This window comes from Ciconia boyciana, chromosome 1 (assembly GCF_034638445.1).
Source record: "Ciconia boyciana chromosome 1, ASM3463844v1, whole genome shotgun sequence".
Taxonomy (NCBI): domain Eukaryota; kingdom Metazoa; phylum Chordata; class Aves; order Ciconiiformes; family Ciconiidae; genus Ciconia; species Ciconia boyciana.
In genome coordinates this window covers 95,169,248-95,189,366 of record NC_132934.1, presented here as the reverse complement: position 1 = coordinate 95,189,366, position 20,119 = coordinate 95,169,248, and the positions used below count along the sequence as shown (strand labels likewise).

General features: G+C 40.2%; 1 protein-coding gene across 1 annotated transcript in view; it reads right to left on the bottom strand.

Moving 5' to 3' along the window:
- ADGRG7 (adhesion G protein-coupled receptor G7) overlaps nt 1-20,119 on the bottom strand; it is a 28,417-nt gene that overhangs the window by 320 nt on the left and 7,978 nt on the right. The window contains exons 3-15 of the mRNA XM_072851998.1: nt 18,679-18,810; nt 17,766-17,875; nt 15,189-15,344; nt 14,585-14,676; nt 14,148-14,266; nt 13,950-14,063; nt 10,680-10,840; nt 9,074-9,223; nt 7,297-7,409; nt 5,155-5,519; nt 3,454-3,535; nt 2,294-2,455; nt 1,097-1,253 (exon numbers count right to left, since the gene is read on the bottom strand). Of these exons, the coding sequence (XP_072708099.1) occupies nt 1,097-1,253; nt 2,294-2,455; nt 3,454-3,535; nt 5,155-5,519; nt 7,297-7,409; nt 9,074-9,223; nt 10,680-10,840; nt 13,950-14,063; nt 14,148-14,266; nt 14,585-14,676; nt 15,189-15,344; nt 17,766-17,875; nt 18,679-18,810 (1,913 nt within the window). The remainder of the gene's footprint in view (nt 1-1,096; nt 1,254-2,293; nt 2,456-3,453; nt 3,536-5,154; nt 5,520-7,296; nt 7,410-9,073; nt 9,224-10,679; nt 10,841-13,949; nt 14,064-14,147; nt 14,267-14,584; nt 14,677-15,188; nt 15,345-17,765; nt 17,876-18,678; nt 18,811-20,119) is intronic.

The window sequence follows — 20,119 nt, the reverse complement described above, 5'->3', positions numbered from 1 at the left end:
ATTTTCAGTAACCACGAACAATGACATTAATACCTTGAAATACAAGAAGTACTTTCAATAGGAAAATTATTCCATGTGACTATGGATTTGCAACTATAGTTGCCTCATTTGCACATTGTAATGGATTAGCTAGCATGTCTTACAATCGTATTATTACCTTCTGCTGGATAGTATGAAGGTAAGACCTGCTTGAGCATGCCATAAGCATTAAATGTGGCTGGTGTGCCCTATCGGCAATTCAAGCAGATGCACACAGAGGGAAGCAGGACTTTGAAATTTCTATTCTGGTCCTTCTAAATTCTCATTTCAAGCATTAATCAGGAGTGTCCTGGGTTCAAAAAAGAAAAAGGGCTCATGCTTTTAAACAGGTGGATCTGTGTTCTATCTCTGTTCATTATTTCAGTTTTAAATCACGGGTATAATCCATCCATCAGTATAGTAATAATCATTTCAGGACTTTTTGTGCGGAGAGTTTGCAGATCTGATCCCCACTGGTGTACAGGCCCTCAGTTTTCAGTACACCAAACTGATAGTAAACAACTTAATATTTAGGGATAAGGGGATTTTCACATAGGTCCAGTTAGCTGTTTTGTAGAAAAATTCAATGGTGTAATAATGAAGGATCCATTACTCCAAGTACTTCATATGCCTTATATGAATATAAAGCCAAGAATCCAGCAAGGTCACAGGAGAAAAAGAGGCAGGTGCTTTCCTATAGGCTTTTATCCAGAATCATTGTGAAGCCATGAAGCTCTAGTTACTTTCCTGGTACTCTCCCACAGCTGATGCGGAAGTTTTTTGCTGATATTGACTCTGAATATAATTTTATATATGATTTGGTTAAGAGAAGCCGCTCAGACAGGAACGTCTTTTCAGTGATGACCTTGAAATAAGATCCCACATTGATTTGCACAATGGAAAAAGTGTTATGAGTGACAGACAAGAAGGATAGCATCCCTTTCTGAACAAAAATTCTGGATCCCTATAACTGCTTTCCAACAAGTTCCCAGACTATACCAAGCTATAGAACAAATAAATTCGACATCTTTTTTTCCATTATCTCAACTATTAGTCTCAAAATTGCTAAATACTTTACCTGGGTAGCATTCAAAAGGCAGAACAGATAGCTGAAAACCAGACTTGTTTCTTCATGACTTATTAACATGAAGTAGCCTATTGTCCAGGTGATTCCGAGCAATACAACTATAGAGATAGTGCCAATCATCTTTTTCATAAAGGAATCCTTTTTATTCCTAGAAACACACCCCAAAAAGTTATTAAATCTTTCTCTATACCATTTAATATCTTTTGAGTTTTAAACTTTCTATGTTATTTATTCAGGGCTGTAGTGCAAAGAGGTGTTCTTCAGGTGCATTGAGAACACACACCTCTGTACATATGTTTGAGGTATCATCCAGAGAAGAAATCCAGAAAAATAAACCTATCCAAGCTTATCAGCATAATCTGTGTTTGGAATATGTAGCTTAGCTGTATCTTTCTTTAACAAAAAAAGTGAGGTTTACCAAGGCAACACGAAGCATTGAAAAATAATATGTTAGCTATTATAAGCTTTTTAGAATGCTTGTAACTTCAATCTAAACGTGCTCAATTTTCAATATAAGAATAAGCTGCCAATGAAGTTTGGATATCCAATTTCTGTCAAGCCCAAGAAAAGTCAGAGATAAAGTATTTAGGTTTGTGCCAACCATGAAAATTGTACATAAAAGGAATGAAGAAATGGTGCAAAGTTTTGTTTGACAGATCAGTTCTGTGGGATTAATAAAAATTAAAGCAATTCCCTTTTAAATAATACAATGTACACTGCAGAGTTTGTGACACGCAGCCTGTGACAATATATGGAGTGTTGATGTAAAATTGAGCAAGTAAATCTGCTTCAAAGCTGCTAGAGAACTGGCCTGACATTCAGTTGTGCTGAGAAATTAATAATTCTCATTTGGCTGGACCCAGCTCTGCTTTCACTTATATTGATTTAAATCGGGGATAACCTTCATTGAAGTCAAGTTGAGTGACACTGCAACCAAAAAAAAAGGGGAGCAAAAGCCTGAAAAGTGTTCATTGATATGCACTTGCACAAACTCTGACCCATTGCAACAATGGAATTCATTTTCTGACTGCTTTAAGTATACTTTTGCTTTTCTTGTATATATTTGCTTTTCTTGGAAGCAAAAGATTTTGTCAAAAATCTGGGTTTGTGACAAGAAAGTCTGAGCTGGTGCCAAGAGATCAAGGAATACATTTGCTGAAAGATCTGAGGAGTCCTATGCCGTCTCACCTTGTCAAATTCTCATTCTTCTTCCATATCACAGAGACTGTGATCTTGATGAAGATGATGATGTTAAACAGGAGTATGAGTGCTACTGGCAAAAGGAATGACCACAACATGGGCTTTTGCATGCTGAAATTCTGATTTTGATCCAGTGCTGCAAGCCAGCAACTTTTAATATAAAGAGAGGCCATTTCAAAAGATTTATTAGACATATTATTCAGAATACCAAACCAAAATAATATTCCACTTTTCATCCTGAAAGATCTCATAGAACTTTCTAGGTCACGTTAACCTCTCCCTGAAAGGCAACTATCCCTTGAAAACTGAGGGCTTTCAATCATGCTTCTCTTTCTCTGGGGAATACAAAATGATTTATCAAACAAACTGCAGAGGGAAATATAATAAGGTGCAATATAACTAACCAAATAGATATCTGGCCATCACATGCGAGTTTATCTTTGGAGTATATATTATAATAGAGCTAAAGAGTAATAGGGGAGACCTAAGGGACGAAGGTTGAAACAAAAACAGGGGCAACTTCACAAGGACAGGGTTATCCTGCAATAATCTTTACCTCTTTTTTTCATTGCCAAATAATCTCAAGTTGGAAGTCAGCACTCCTTAAATGAGTATCATGAGATGGCCACCATGTGGAAGGGGATTTGTGTTTACATTTCTGAAAGAAGTCTACCTTTGTTCTGTATCACCCACTGTCACCAAGGTACATTGTAAGCCTGATAGCCTGCTTTGGTATGTGGGCACTCGAATGCAGATACCAAAAACATGGGGTAAATAGGGATATAGTTATGTTGGCCAGAAAGATTTTAAATAAATGGGGGGATTGAGTTTAGGTACTGAAATGCAGTTATGCACTTAAATGAAGGCCTTGAATTTCAGTTAGGCTAAGAGCATCTACAGCTTCCATTTAAAGTCACAGGGGATCTTGCAGGACAATTCAAGGCAGATGTGGATCCAGTACCCTAAATCCTTAGTGAGGAGAAACTGCAATTCCTTATAGTGAATGCTTAGCTTGAGTAAAGAGATTTGTTTTCTTTTAAGTATAGATACACAAAATAGTATACCAACGATAAATCTAGAATTGTATTAATAATAAGCCATCACAAAAGGTGTGAGAGAGCAAGTATTGTAATAATACATGAACTTACAATTCTTCCTGCCGGTAATGTAAAGCTTTTCCTTCTCTGTAAGTAGCTCCAAGTGTTATTGCAACTACTACAGCAGGGATTCCTAATTAATAGGAGAGACATTAGCAATTTATTGTTCAGTTGCATACGCGTACCTTATCTCCCTTCCACACAAATAGCCTCTTGCCTCCTAAAATCCATAGATTTTAAGAGCTCCGTTTCATCTGCCTTGCAGTAAGGTAAGTGGATTTTTGATAGCCTAGAGAAAAGGCAGGACTGAGGCTTGTGAGCACTATTTTTCTGAGGACAGCTCATGTCCATGACTTGCTGACTTTTGCCATGCCAGAGCTTCAACACAGTTTCCAAAGACAACGCCAATGGTGATAGAACGAACTCTTTCCCATGCTGTACTGACTCCCTCATCACAGCTGTGCAATCCTACCCTCTTGTCAGCAGTGGGAATGTAATTTGAGAAAAATTCTGCACCAAGCACTATTACATTTCATACCAGCTTGATGCAGAGGGTAACATTTGCCCTCCGAGAAGCATGGCAATGTGGGGTTGCCTCCTCAATGCCTTTGCTTCGCTTCCTGTCTTCCATGTCTCCTGCCTACCTGTTGGAAAAGTCTAAGTGGCATGTCTCATGGGAAGGAGCCCCCCCCACGAGTTTTTGTCTGGGAAATAAGCATGCTTCTTAAAGTCTTTTCCTGTTCTCTCCCTCCTTCAGACCTACTAGTGATCTTCCAGACTGCCAAGTATTTGCTGTGCTCTCAAAGTAGGTCTGAAAAGCAGTGAGTCAGAATCATGCTATTTCAGATGTGTAACTAGTGACAGGACACAGTGAAGAACCTAATGCTGTGCTATCATGCAAATATACATGGAGCACAGTGACGCGTAGCCAGGTAGCTTTCACTGAACATTTTCTGGCTTGCACGTGCAGTCCAAATTCTAAAAGTTTTAGAGGAATTGCCTCTACCTCCACCCAAATGCAAAACATAATAATAAAACAATCAGGATCTAAAACTGCTTGGTAGATGCCATTGGAAACAACACATCACACAAGCTGAATACACAACGTGGAAAAGGCAGGTATCACTGTACGCTGTATTTGAAGAGTTTCTTGAAGGAGGTTGAAATTTTTACTTTACCTAGTGGGCATATGTCTGCATTCTTCAGTCCTCCAAGTAGTTCCCTTTCAGCTTGTAGTGTTGCTGCTAACTGCAGTACTGTCTTAAGAATGTGCTCTTTGCTTATTAATAAATAATAAGTAACAAATAATGTCAGTCAGTCCTTGCCTTTGGATGCATGCAAGGCTCTGGCTGAGGTCATGAGGAATCTCAGAGATATCTAAATGAAGAATTTTGAGTCCATATATGTAATCACCATATCTGAAAGTCTTTTTACTTAGTGGACAGAAACAGATTGTTGAATGCCTTGATTACTGTGAAAATTTCTCCTGCATGCAACAGACCTATGTTGCTGTGCTAGTGAACAAGCTATAAGTTTCAGTGCCACATCAGGACAATGAAAACGAGCTCAGCTTATACCAGTAGCGTGAGTAGTAACAGGAGATTATTTATTAAATCATGTGGGGCTAAACCAGAGAGATACTGATTGATTATAATTGCTCTCTACCAATCTACTATCTTTACAACCCTCCCGGAACGTACTATGTACTGATACTTTGGTAAGAGTTGCCATATATATTACTTTAAATCTTACCCCATCCAATTACTGACATGGTTACCAGGAAGTGTCCAGGCAGGGGCTTCATGGCTCTAAGCAGCAGTAAATACAACTGTGCAGAATTGAGTGCTGTCCACATAAATGTAGCCAGCAAAAAATAGTGCAGTAGGACAGCCACAACTGTGCACCAGGAGTCTGCAGGAGGATCCACCACGTCAGATGTGAGTAAGGTGTTACTGGCGGTATCATAAGGAAGGTATTGCTGGTAGTAGCTGGTGGTATTGCTGCTGTGATTCCTGGCATTTTGGTTTTCAATTCCAGAGATGAAGATGATGTTAAAAATGAGCATAGAGAAACAGAGACTCACTAACATCCACGTTACAGATGACCTTCGAGTTTTCCTATTGGTAGGAATACATTTAGGAGGAAAAAGTAGAGCAAAATAAGAAAAATTGTAAAATATTTCTTCATTTCTGTTGATATTAAAAGCAAGCTAGAGTGTGCAGTCTTTAATACAGACAGAAGACAAAGCAATAACTTGTTTGCAGAATTCTACATCATCATTACTCTCAGACAACTTATCAAATCCAACAGTTTTGTCTGATTTCAACTAGAACAGAGAATACCCAGCACCTTTTAGGACTGGGCCCTTTCCAACAGCAGTTGGGACGCATTTTCTTTTTTCCACTCTGCTCTTTTTAGAATCGTTTTCTTCAGTGTTAAGAGGTGGAATAGCTTATGACAAGTATTTCTAAGCACTCTTCAAGGTACAAGAGAATAATAGACCTCCACTTGCAAATGCTGTCTTATAAATGCATTTAAAAGGCAGAGTCTGGAAGCTCCTACAGTCTTAAATACATTGACCTTGATGGAATTGCTCCAAATCTACATTAGTGCAAGCAGGATGAGAAACATGTATTCATCTACAATAACTCCAACTCTGTTGGCATGACTTTGCTCCTTGTTCAAGGGGAAATCACATGACACCATTAATCACAGGCACGTCCATCAAGCAAGTTTGCTGCAATTGTATTTGAATTAAGTCACTCACAATAAAACTGTAGCACAAGCAGTGTACATGACCTACATTGCAGTATAATAATGGTGCTTCGAAATCATCTGTTCTCTACAGACATTTTATAAACAGAAGGCAACAGAGTATAGAAACTATCAAATAGGCAACAGAAAGCAGAGTAACATTTAAATAAGATAGCAAGAAGAGGACCTGAGGAGTGATATATATGCTTCTATATGAATGCTAAAAGTCTAAGTGGTAAGACAGTGGGCTGAAATGACTAGCCTTAAATGAAGACACCAACGTAACAGGCATATTGGTAACTGGTAATACCAGGGTATAGGGCATACAGGAAAATAAAATACGGGTCATACTGGTGGTGGAATACTGTTATGCATTTTAAAAGCCTAATATTAAGTGAGAGTAATGAACTAAACACCTCAATGTGTAGCATGGATCAACACAGCAATATACATCGCTGGGTCTGTGTGGTCAACTGCCTGGCCAGGGTAGTAACAGAGGTGTCAGCAGGGCAGCGGGGGACATGAAATGCAACAGAAATGGCAGGCTGCCTTTACCCCGTGTAGATGGGACAAATGTCACTCTGGAACATAACCTGGAGATCAAATTTTTAGACATGATGATGGGACCACATGGTAAAATCCTCGGTAGCACGTGCTGCCTGCTTTATGATCTTACAGCTGGTGAGCTGCCCTGTCAAAGCGATGGGAAGATTTTTCTTGTCAGCAGCCATGCCCAGTGTTTCCTACAAAAGGCTTGGCCTTTTACCAGACTGGGCTTTTCCATACCCTGTTATATCACTTCTTTTCAAATCTCACATTTTTGAAGGTGGATTTATTGAATAATAATCATATATATAGATATCCTCACATTAAAAGATTAACATTAACAGAAAGGTTAAAGTTTCATCTAGGTGAGTGGCATGGCTGAGACATGTTGTATCTTCACTGTAACCAGTAAGCCACACTTACTTCCCAAGCTATGCTACATGATTAGCTCTTTTTTTTTAATATTATTTGCTGATCAATAATATTGCAATATGTTCTAAATTGGGTACTGTCTTTGTTTTCCTCAAACAATATACAGAGCAAAATATTGTAACTTAGTGTGAAATACTTGCAGTTTTACATCTTCACTCTTACCTAGTGAATATTTGAAACAAAATGGTAATGACCAGACCAGCAATGGACAATCCAACACCAATGTAAGAAATGTACTCCAAAGGCTTTGCATATTTATATTTTATCTGAAAGGCCTAGAAAACAAATTGTATCAGGTATAAGATGAGAAGAGATAATTTTCATTCTAAAATGTGTGTTTCTAGTTGCACATAGAAATGAAAACATTTCAGTAAAGTTATGACTGTTGGTAGCCACTGACAAAATTTTCAGCTCACACAAATTATTCTGGACCTCAAAACTAGAGAAGCTTGTGAAGAACTCCAAAAAGAGACTTAATATTGTTAATCAAATATTTAGCAAAATAGCAGATTAAATTATAGAAAAAGGCAAGGTGACACAGACTGGAGAGAGTAACTTTAACTTTTCGTATGGATGTGCATTCTGAATTTTGACTTCTGAGGACTTTTGGTCGACAGTCGACCAAAAGTCAGTCTCTTCTCTCAGGGGTCGGTCTCTTCTCTCAGGTAACAAGTGATAGGACGAGAGGAAATGGCATCAAGTTGCGCCAGGGGAGGTTCAGATTGGATATTAGGAAAAATTTATTCACCGAAAGGGTTATCAGGCATTGAAACAGGCTGCCCAGGGAAGTGGTTGAGTCACCATCCATGTGGGTATTTAAAAGGCATGTAGATACGGTGCTTAGGGACATGGTTTAGTGGTGGACTTGGTAGTGTTAGGTTAATGGTTGGACTCAATTATCTTAAAGGTCTTTTCCAACCTAAATGATTCTGTGATTGTATTCTATGATTTTATAAGGTCTACGGTTAAGATGTTGTAAAGAACTACAAATCAAAACCAGTCCTCCTTTGTATAGTGACAAAAAAGCAGCAAGTAAATGTAAACGTATTCAGTGAAACAGAACATACTATTGTCTTTGCATAAATGGATGGGAATCTTCTCTTAGAATATAGTCATTTTATGCAATAAGGCCATGCATAAGATAAAGGGAAACACAGAAACAAATAAATATTACAAATATGGAAACATTGTTCTAGGAAGACAGAATAAAAAGAAACTCTGAAATCCTGGCACTCCTGAAGTCAATGACCACAGGTATGTGATTTTACCCAGGGAGTGTTTTGTTTAGAGAAGCTGAAACAAATACTGAAAGAATAACGAATGTCAGAGAGAGACAGTCATTCCTAAATAGTCTTGCTAGTACAAGAGGACAATATATAAAACTAAATGGCAGCAGGCTTAATATTTACAGAGTGATTGCTTTTTACAAACATATAAGCAAAGGAAGTAGTTAATGCTAAGTTCTTTGAGTTATTTACCCAACAGAAGACATTGCCACAGCTAAGACAGGTCCCAAGCTACTCTGCTGTTTGTCTTGGGGCACTTCAGGGTTTAGACATACACTCATTTAGCTACCAGCTGCAGCACTGGAGGTGCAGACCTGGAGGCTACCACAGCTGAGCAAGGGGAATGAATTGCGCCAGCACTTCCCTGCTGCTGGGGTGCAAAGGCAGGTGGGTGCAGCCACAATTTGTGTCAGAGGAAGCCAGGACTCGCCAATACGTTTGGCTTTCCAGCAGCCTGGGGACAACTCACAGGTCCCAATTTGCCAGCTCTGACGTAGGTCAGAAACAAATACGTGGGGACATCTTAAACTCCTGTGCCTTCTAGCTCAGCGCACCTACGCCCTTACATTGGCATGCTGGTCTTACAGTTGAAAACAACCAAACTAAAGAAAAAACCCCAAACTCTTCCCATTCAAGAAAGGACAACTCCATACCATCAGGACAGCAAAATTAGTAGTGTGATTACACCTGCATCTCAAGAACTGGTCTCTTCCTTTTGCACAGCCGGCGGTGCTCCAGTCGTTAACGGTATAGTCCCAAAAGACACAGGCATGATCATGCAGCTGCAGTTCAGATGTGTTGTACTATGGATTGGGATTGCAAGGAGAAAAAATGGCTACAGAAACATAAACAGATATGCACCAGCAAATGGCATGTACTGACAATTAACCTCTGAAAGGGGAGCTGACAGCTACTAAGGGATTTACAGGGTTTCAGGTAAACCTTATGAAAGATATCAATAGCAGCATAATTTGGCATTTTGAACTTACTTTGTGTGCCTTTCTCAGTCCAGATTGCCAATGAAATTACCCATTTATGTGAATTATTCAGGTAGTTACGGTTCAGGTACATATTGACTAGGCATTAAACAACTGCCAAATGAATTCTGCGTAAGCCAAACAACAGCTTTCAGATATTAGTAGCATTAAATTCCTGCCAACCGGAGCTGAATCCACACTGTAACAGGAAGCAAACAATGGTAAATGTTGTGAACCATCCGCTCCCCTCCTGCAGCATGGCAGTGCTCGTGCAGTCATATGTCAAACTGCATGCAGTCATTTTTGGACAACATACTTCTGCAGGGTACTGCAATTAGAACTGCTTTTTAATAAGCAACGAGCAGCTTGAAGTGCAAATGAGTAGTGAAAGCAAATATTCACAATACTAGGTAGTTCAATTAAAAATGAGGAATAAAAGTAGGAGTAAAAAAATAAAGTATAAGTTTGTTTTACTGATTTCCTTAGAAATGACATGTGTTTCCCAGATCACTTAACTGTATGGATCCATGATGATGATTACTGATCTATCATATGCAGGTATTTGACCTTAAAACCTTTGTTAAATATTGTAAGAAGAAGCCAACTACTGTTTTCTGGAGAAACCATGCTAAACATGAGTACATATTATCTAAAAATTCGGTTATTTGGGCAAATGGGCACTCACATAGAGCATTTCCTGCAAGAAAGCAGTAACATCTGGAATCACTTCCTGGGGGAGGAAGTCAAACCAAAGCACACAATGATTTTAACTGGAAGCAGGAGTTAAAAGATAGTATGAAAAATGAACACTCTCCACATTGGTAGGTGTATTGGGCTATGCCAGTCATGATGACTTTTTCTTATTTTCAAAAAATTTTGATAGTCTTTGGAAAGAAAATTTGTCCTCCAGGGACCTGGCTTTTTCATTCTTGATTTAGGACTAATCTACCCTAGGACAAATCCACTCTGGTATATCTATAACTTTTTATGGAATACAGTTTTGCTTGCAAACATCCTGGTTTAGCAGTACTGAGTCAGTAACATCAGGTATTAAATACAAAAGTTGAAAACTGTTTTCTATGCCATGTTATCTAAATACCCTTCACTTATATCACCTATACATCCCACAAACTCTCTCAACTGCTTATTGCCAGAAATCAAGGCAGTATGCAAAAAAAAAACACCCTCTGCTTGAGTCTTTTTCCCTAAGTCCTGAAGACAGGTAGTAGGGCAAGGGCAGCCCTGGTTCAAACTGAACATGGCATTTCTTACAGAGGCTTACCTTGGGACTGAAGGCTATTTCAACACCTCTGGTTCTTCCACCATCAATGTTGCCAGAGACAACTTGTTTAGAGAAACTACTGTGACTCTGATAAATCCTTGACTGGAAGAGTTTGTCATTTTGGTACAGGACAAAGCCAACTCTTCCATTGTCTGATGAACCTTCATGAGGCAAACAGAAAAGTAGGTATGGATAGCAGATATCAGAGAAACTGCTGCCTTTGAAGAAGGCTGTTATGCTATGCTGTTTCACACATCCAGTATAGAATTACAGAATCATAGAATGCTTTGGATTGGAAGGGACCTTTCCAGGTCATCTAGTCCAACCCCCCTGCAAGAGCAGGGACATCTTCAACTAGATCAGGTTGCTCAGAGCCCCGTCCAACCTGACCTTGAATGTTTCCAGGGATGGGGCTTCCACTACCTCTCTGGGCAACCTGTTCCAGTGCCTCACCACCCTCATTGTAAAACATTCCTTTCTTAAATCCAGTCTAAATCTGCCCTCCCTTAGTTTAAAACCATTGCTCCTTGTCCTGTCACAACAGGCCTTGCTAAACAGTCTGTCTCCATCTTTCCTATAGGCCCCCTTTAAGTACTGGAATGCTGCTATAAGGTCTCCCCGCAGCCTTCTCTTCTCCAGGCTGAACAACCCCAACTCTCTCAGCCTGTCCTCGTAGGAGAGGTGCTCCAGCCCTCAGATCATTTTTGTGGCCCTCCTCTGGGCCCGCTCCAACAGGTCCATGTCCTTCCTGTGCTGAAGACTCCAGAGCTGGACGCAGTACTCCAGGTGGGGTCTCACCAGAGCAGAGCAGAGGGGCAGAATCACCTCCCTCGACCTGCTGGCCACGCTGCTTTTGATGCAGCCCAGGATACGGTTGGCCTTCTGGGCTGCGAGCGCACATTGTTGGCTCATGTCCAGCTTTTTGTCCATCTGCATCCCCAAGTCCTTTTCCGCAGGGCTGCTCTCGATCACATCATCCCCCAGCCTGTATTGAAACTGAGGATTGCCCCGACCCAGGTGTAGGAGCCTGCACTTGGCCTTGTTGAACCTCATGAGGTTCACACAGGCCCACTTCTCCAGCTTGTCCAGGTCCCTCTGGATGACATCCCGTCCTTCTGGTGTGTCAACTGCACCACTCAGCTTGGTGTCATCTGCAAACTTGCTGAGGGTGCACTTGATCTCGCTGTCAATGTCATTGATGAAAATATTGAACAGCACTGGTCCCAGTACAGACCCCTGAGGGACACCACTCATCACTGATCTCCATCTGGACATTGAGCCGTTGACCACTACCCTCTGGATGCGACCATCCAACCAATTCATTATCCAGTGAACAGTCCACCCATCAAATCCGTATCTCTCCAATTTAGAGAGAAGGATGTTGTGGGGGACCTTGTCAAAGGCTTTACAGAAGTCCAGATAGATGACATCCATTGCTTTTCCCTTGTCCACTGATGTGGTAACTCCATCGTAGAAAGCCACTAGGTTGGTCAGACAGGATTTGCCCTTGATAAAGCCATGTTGGCTGTCTCGAATCACCTCCCTGTCCTCCATGTGCTCTAGCATAGCTTCTAGGAGGATCTGTTCCATGATCTTCCCAGGCACAGAAGAATATGTAAGTATTTACAGCAGATTTTTGTTTAGATATTTATTTATAATCCATTTAAGAAGTAGAGAAGAGCTTCTCTTCCCATGAATCTCAAAAGAGTCATCTTCAATTTTTGCTGAGGTGGAGTGTGAAAATAATTATTACCTTTCTCTTAATGTCATTTCTGGGAAAAAATACTGGTAATGCGGAAAATAATATCCTAAATCCCAGTATATACACAGACTCCAAATGGCCAGGCTTTTAATAATAGTAAATAAGAAGTAGTAACACCAGGGACATTTACAGTTAGTAGGAAGTCAGAGGATAAAAGAGGTTGGCTGGACTTTTGCCTTCAGATCCAACTTTTGGACTCTCCTTCTTTTGCACTCTTCTACCAAATTAGAGAGATTTTATCTAAGTGATTTAAATCACTAGTCTTAATTTTTGCTTAAGTGAGGAAGCAAAAATCCTGGTTTATATAATGGATTTTGTTCTTGATTTTATATTTTTTATTTAAGACCAAGAGTGGCTGATTTGATCTCTCTCCGATTTGATCATCAAGAGAGACTAAATATCTTTATATCTACAAAATGTCACAATTGTGCATTTAATATTGAAGAATTTTTTCTTTTTAAGACAAGCTGTGCATCCAATCTAGCTCTCTTGAGGAAAGCGTTATGGTATACAGGCATTATGATAAAGGCTTTAATTACATGATCATACTGTTTTTCCACAGAATTGTTGTCTGAAACGGTGAACAGAAAGGACAGTGACCAGTTAATGAGCTATTCAGTGGGGTTTTTGTTGTCATTGCTGGGTGTGTGGAGCTACCTGATTTATCTCTTCTAGTCTTTTCTAACCCTGGTGAGAGGACTGAATTATTCATTTCCCTGTGGGCCTGTATAAGAATGATGTTCAGCATTATGATATCTAAGCGCTCCACAAACTTCACCTTCATTATACTCTTGTGCTGTGATGTCTTAGTGTTACTGTCACTATACAGAGAGACTGAGGACAAGTCTGTTGGTTTCAGATGCCCAGTCTGAAACTCTTGTGATTTTTAGCATGTCATAGAAATGCACATGTTCAAAGCTCAGCTCCCCCACACCCACAGCTTCTGCAGCAAATGAAGCAGAGGATCTATAAGCTTGGTTTTTTTTTTCTCCTGGGCAACACCAATTTATCCTCTGAGCACTGCAGAGTGTAAATAATGGACATCTGGAAAAATCCCATGTGACCGTGCCATTGAAGACTATCCCAATATGTAGGTGTGAAGATGTGCATGTCCTGGATGACACCTGACAGTAGTGGTAATTTTAGTTGAAACAGTTGATGTCTTTGGATTTCAGGCAAGGTATGTATGTACTAGCTCTTGAGCTTGATGTCTGTAGAGGTATGGTCAAAGATTCATTACATTCTCAATTTCAGAAAACAAAACAAATGAAAAAGTCCCAAACACTGAAAGCATTCTGGCCATACATGTACATGTGCATTAATCTATAAATAAGATTATCCAGCTCATTTGACATGTGCATTTCTTGTACTACCGTATGACATCAGCATGCATAAAAAACAACATGTAATTGTTTATGTTGGCTAAGGGTTTTTTCCAAAGGAGATTTTTAGTGAATAGTCGTTCAAAATTTTCCCAGGCGCAGTTTTCAGTAGGAGAAAGAACTTACTGTTATTTATAATGTTGAACAGTATCTGAACTTCAGTACTGAGGTCACCAGTAAGCCCAGGGACATTTTCCTGTATTTCTAGTTTTGTCGACTGATAGTATCCCAGTGCTGTATCTGCAAAAATTAGCAGTGGATGCATTAGGATTTATGGTATGTACCACATTGTCCAGGTAAATCCAAGAACACACACAGACTTACTTCTCTGTGCTGAAAACAGAATCGTAGAGGAGCTTAATGTCAGTGGAGCAGACTGGATTGCAATGTTGGGCTGCAAGATGTTGCCAGTCAAAGAAAATTCCTCCATTGTTTTTGTGAGGCTGCATTGAAATAATGAGTGGGGTAAAAATTACCATTATTCGTTAATATACGGCTACAGGTTCAGTTTCTGAGCTTCCTCTCTGATTTGGTTCTCCAGCTCGAACTGCTCCTCATTCCCTATCCTCATCCTTTCTCCAAAGCAGAAAAATCCAGCCAAAATTGCTTATGTTGGTATAAATCTACTGAATCAATGAAATTGCATATTGGAGTTGAACACTAAAAATGTTTTGACCTGTCCATGAACTGCTTTCATCCTGACACAGAAGAGAAAATGCAGTTTACTACATCTAAAAAAAAAGGGCAAAACCTAAAGTTACCTTGTTGTAACATTGACAAGATTATTGTGGTTGAATTCTGTTTCATTGGCATCCAAGAGTTGACTCACTGTAGCCATTACTGCCACAGATACCTGAGAAAAAAAGGCAATATTCAAATGCAATTGAAATAAATCACCCCATGTGCTACATAGTGGATGGGCAAAGTAAGAACACTTAAGAAGCATTGCTTGAAAGTACGCACAACAGAGTAAACAAAGTACAGGATACGATTCCAGAGAACACAAGCTTTGCACCAATGGGTTCATAAATACCACACTTTTATTAATTTAGACAGTAAGGATTAATGATTAACTTAAATATCAAATGATGCCTGTATTAGAATTTCAGATATATGCAAGTCTAAGCAGCTGATAAGAAACAAATTCACACTCAGCTCTAAGAACTGACCCAGCAGTGATTCCACAAGTATGCACTGAAGGCCACTTAAATAACTCTGCTAAATGGCAAAATGAATGCATTTGGTTGTGGTGTTATGTACAGTTAAGAGGAAGGAGAGTGTTCCTTCTGCTGGTAGAGGGGGGACAGAATTAATATCCCAAATATTAAGCCACAAAAGTCTGATTTTAGTCTTAATAAGTCTCACCTGAGAGTCCTCTGAAACATTTGGCTTTTTCAGAATCTGCACTGCAATGTTCACAGCAGCAGAGATGTTCTGTGTGCTCAGCTGGTCTGGCATGGAGGTGAGGATTTGAGTGTTGCTTGCAATAGCTGAAACATTGCTGGAGTCTGCAGTTTCAACCTGTTAGGAAAATGCCATTCAACAGAAAGAAAATGAGGAAAGGAAAAAGAGTCACTACTTTTATAACATTCTCACATCGAATCAAAATATACAAGTAATTGGTGGTCTAAATTGTTTCTGTTCATGTCAAGTATGCGGCATTTGCAAATTCTCCCTAGGGGATGATTTCATGGACGCACGGAGTAGTTTGGGTTGGAAGGGAGGCCTGGAGGTCCCCTAGCCCAGCAGGGCCAGCTGAGACCAGGCTGCTCAGGGGCTCACTTTGAATATCCACAACCTCCCTCAGAAACCTGCTTGTGTTTGACCAGCGTCAAGGGGAAAAATTTTCTCTTATATAATTGGAATTCCCCATCTTGCCACTTGTCTCCATTGCTGCTCATCCTAAAACTGTGCACCTCGAAGAAGAGACTGGCCCCATCGTTCTCCACACTTTGCCATGAGGTAGCTGTAGACAGCAGCAGGACTTCCCCTTTGTCTTGAGGTCATTGAGCTTCTGAGTCTATAAACCTCTGTATACCTTTCACTATTCCTGAAGTAACCAGAACGAGATTTTTTGAAAAGCCATCAGAGGAACTTGAGAAATGTCATCCGGAATAATTGTCCTTCTCAACACAGTGCTCATAACCTGCACTGTGAACATTATCACTTCAGTACATTGTATATAGTGTCAGCTTGGAATAAATGTAGAAAAAACAAAGAAAATATTCTGGTGCTGGAGATACTAATAAGAATTGCTAGAAGCACTGGTTGGGTCCAATTTGAGTCAGTTAGCACTTAATGGGTGGAGCATAAATGTCTATAGTATCTTAAGACTCTAAACACAAAAAAAGACGAGGCATTAGCTGCATGTTATATGAAGGTATAGCTAGGGAACAATAAGACTTAAAGAGATGGAAGATCTGCTAATCATCAGGAGAATTTCCTTTGTAGGCTATGGAGACCAACTAAACAGTGTATGAAGTCATCCCTTTTCTAATCCAGTCAATGAATAGCTTAAATGAATAGCTTCAATACCTGAGTTGTTCTCAAAGTGTTTACGTTGGGAAGCTATCAAAATCAAGATTAATTCAATCGTGCAGCTTTGAAGTGTTTATAAAGCCTGGAATGGTAGGACAGAAAGGTGAATGTGTTGCATAGGGAGGAAGGAAATTTGCATTTACAGTTACTGGAGGTGATATTATTTGACTTGAAAACGTCTGCATATGCACCGTGAACAAACAGTACATCGTGAATGCCTGTTTTCACTATTCTTACTTCGGACTTCTGGCATGACCTTGTAGTCAAAGTAAATATTTCTGTTTAAAAGAACAAAATCCTTTTAAAGGTGGGCTCTGGATCACGAGCATGAACAGCTCCTCCTCCCATTTCCTAGCAGGCACCCTTGCACCCCGAGCTGCCCTGGGCTCACTAGATGGCAGCGCGACATCACAACTCGTAGCAAAACCCTAAATCGCTAATGGCAGCAGAATAACCCCATGTTGCAACTTTACGTTGTATCTTATTAGCATGAGAAATAACTACTACTAATATTATGTATTACTTTAGAGAAGATTTGACATTTGAACCATTTAGTGAAGGCTATGTACTGGGAAAATACAATACTGAGCTCAAGGGTTTCCCATCAAAGGATCCAGGCAGGTGAAGCATTGGGTTGAAGACACAATAGTCAAGCAAAAATGCATGATGAAAGGGACTTCTCTTATTTAACGGGACTGTAGCTGCTTTCTTTTTGTTTCTTTTTTTTTTCCAATTGGGAGTAGTGATAAGGAAACGAAGCGCAGAAGCAGACGAGAAGCAGTCGCTGTCTGTAATGTGCTTAGTCATGTTGAGCTCTCCATGTTTTGTAGATATGGTAGAGCTAAGCCTTAAAGCAAGGCTTAGGGGTTTATGGATTTTATCAGGAAGAGTTTGTCGTTCATACAAGAGAGTTTGGATTTGAATTCTTGAGGGACAGAAGTGTTTCGTCTGTGCTCAGCTGATCACAGGACTGAACAGAAAGGCTAGGCTCTTAATCCCTCCTAACGTGTGGGTGTCAGCATCACTTTGTTCCCTCATGCCAGTCTTCTCCAAATCCCTTCCACTTTCTCGCTGGTTTGGTATCCTGGAGGCATTGCCTCCATTCAGAGGTGTTTGCTGTGAACTGGGAACCTGGCTGAGGAAATTGCAGGCCAGTTAAAAGATATGAAATGTGATGCTGTGTGCAGGCAAAATAAAATAATCACCATTGGAAATTCAGGCCATTTGCAAAGCAGGCACATGCCAAGAATGCCACTGAAAAAGGCTTTGGTCATTCATTTTGCTTTCTGCAAAGTTTTAAGAAATGTAACACATATGTATTTCCTGCCTTGATTTCCTATCACTTTTTTTTTCTTGAGATGATGCAGAATCTTGGACACTGTTTAAATAGTAATTTAAGATTACCTGTGATGCTAGGGAGTCCAGATTTTCATTACAATTCAGAATTTTGGGGGGCTCTAAAGCGGGAGTTCTCCCTTCTCTGGAGCACATCCGGATTGCTATTGAAGTGTTACCTGTAATTTTGTAAAAGCAGAAAGATATGCATTTAGTACAGAAGTGCTCACTCAAATGCACATGATCTCATTGCGAACTAAAACTGTACTGTGGGTGGGACACCCTATCCAGTGTTATTTTCTGTTTGCATGTAAAATATTTGTCTTTCAGCGTTACAAGTGACCATCAATTATTTAACTAGTTATTGTTCTTTTTAGAACATGTGTTTTATACTCATATACACAATCTTGTCAGAGTGGCTGACATTATTCATGCCAAATTCAGATAGGTTTAGTTACGCTAGAGCTGCAGAAACACATCTCTTAAACGGGAGGCACAGGCATCAGTACTGAGCCATCAGAAAGACTTTTTATCATGTCCTGAAAAACATAGTTTATATGTCGTGAAAGAAATGCAAATGCAAATGCACATGGAGAAGCACATAAGCAACACTTACTCCTCTACAAGGTCTCTGAAAGCTGAGACAGTTCATGGAACCACAGTTGATGGAAAGCATCCTGAATCCTAATGCTAAATAGTTGGATATAAATAGATTATTTTTCTATCAATAGGCTGTTCAGGAGCAGCTATTAACTGACTCCCAGCCCAGTCCCAGACAGGCACGGATACGACTCAGTGTGCGTACCTTAAATTCTCTGCATTTGGGGTAGAAAGCTGTGTGGAAAGGTTTGCGCTCCTGCTGCGTGAGCTATGCTCTTCTGGCTTCAAACACCGACCTCTTATCTGGTCTAATAATCCGACATCTGTCACAAACCTTACATTTACTTTTGGGAAGTAGAAGTGAAAGGAAAGAAACACATACCGTTCACAGTATCAGGTTCGCATTTTTCTTTGGAGTTGCCATATTTACCCACTATAATCCGTTCAAAAGTAAGGTTTTCTATAATGCCCTCAGAAATGTTCACTGTGCAAGTACTGGCTTCACAGAAATTAACTGCACAGAAGGAAAAAAAACCATATGTCCAGATCAAATATTTTTAGTACAAGGACCAATTTTCAAAAATAAAATAGTATTGAGACAATAGAAGCTCATTGAATGTTTTGCCCTAAAGGAAATAAAAGCAGTTGGGTAAATCTTGTCTAAACCCAAGCTGCTGAGCTGCTACAAGTGATATTTATGAAATCACTGAAACCCTAAAAGCCCATACTTTTTGCCATGTCTCCTATTTTCACTGCTTTGGTCCTAGAAAATTTGTAAAAGATTATAAAGCTTCACTTCCAGAGTCTTGTTACCCAGGCAGAAATCAGATTTGGTAACCTAATGCCACAGAATACAGCAGGGGGCAAAAATACACATTTGCTCCAAATGGCGTTTGGACAATTAATGGGGGATGATCCTTTGGTGACTCTGAACCATGATGGGACAGATGCGGCTTCTGGTGCACGAAGTCGCTGCCCCACTGCCTGCTGGAACAGGACAGGGTGGCCACCCCAAACCCTACACCTTGTCTAAGCACCTGGTACTGGCTACATCTAAAGGCAGGATGATGAGCGCAGTGGACCCATGGCCTGACCCAGTATGGCAGCCTATTGCATTCTCATGTCATACCATAACTTAACACAAATTTACCTTGCAATGCTGCAAACACTTGAAAGAAATACTGCAGCACACAGGAAGAAAATTTCTGCTTGGTCTTAGGACTTGCAACATCCTGGTTTTGCTAACTTTTGCTAATTCGGACCACATTTCAGCTGACTGTGTCCCACTAACAGGATTGAGTCAAAGAAGCATACTTATGGTCGGGGTCCTGAGGGGGGCTCAGGAGACCTGGAGTATTCTTCATGTTCTAGCACAGGCTTCCTTGCCAAGTCATGTAACTTTCTGTGGGTCTTGTTTTCTGTAGGGTCTCAATTTCCCATGACACAATGATACTTTCCTTCTATAGAAATGGTTATGAACAAATAAGGACACATGACTCTGCAAAGATTAGGTCTGCCTTACAGCACCATACCTGAACCTCGCTTGCCAGGACTTGATTAGCAGGGCAAGGTGTCTCAAAAATGTGAGGTGGCAGGAACCTCTGGAGGGCATCTAGGCCAAACAGAGGCTTCACATCCTCACTGGGAAGCATGTTCCAGTGACACACTACCTTTCTAACCAAAACATTTCTCTTCATTCTCAATCTCAGCCTCTCAAACTGCAATTTATGACTGCTGCTCCTTGCTTTACCTTCTGGTGCTACCAGGAAGAGTTTGGATTCAATGGTCTCTGCAACTCCCACTCAGTTAGCTGGAGGCTGCTA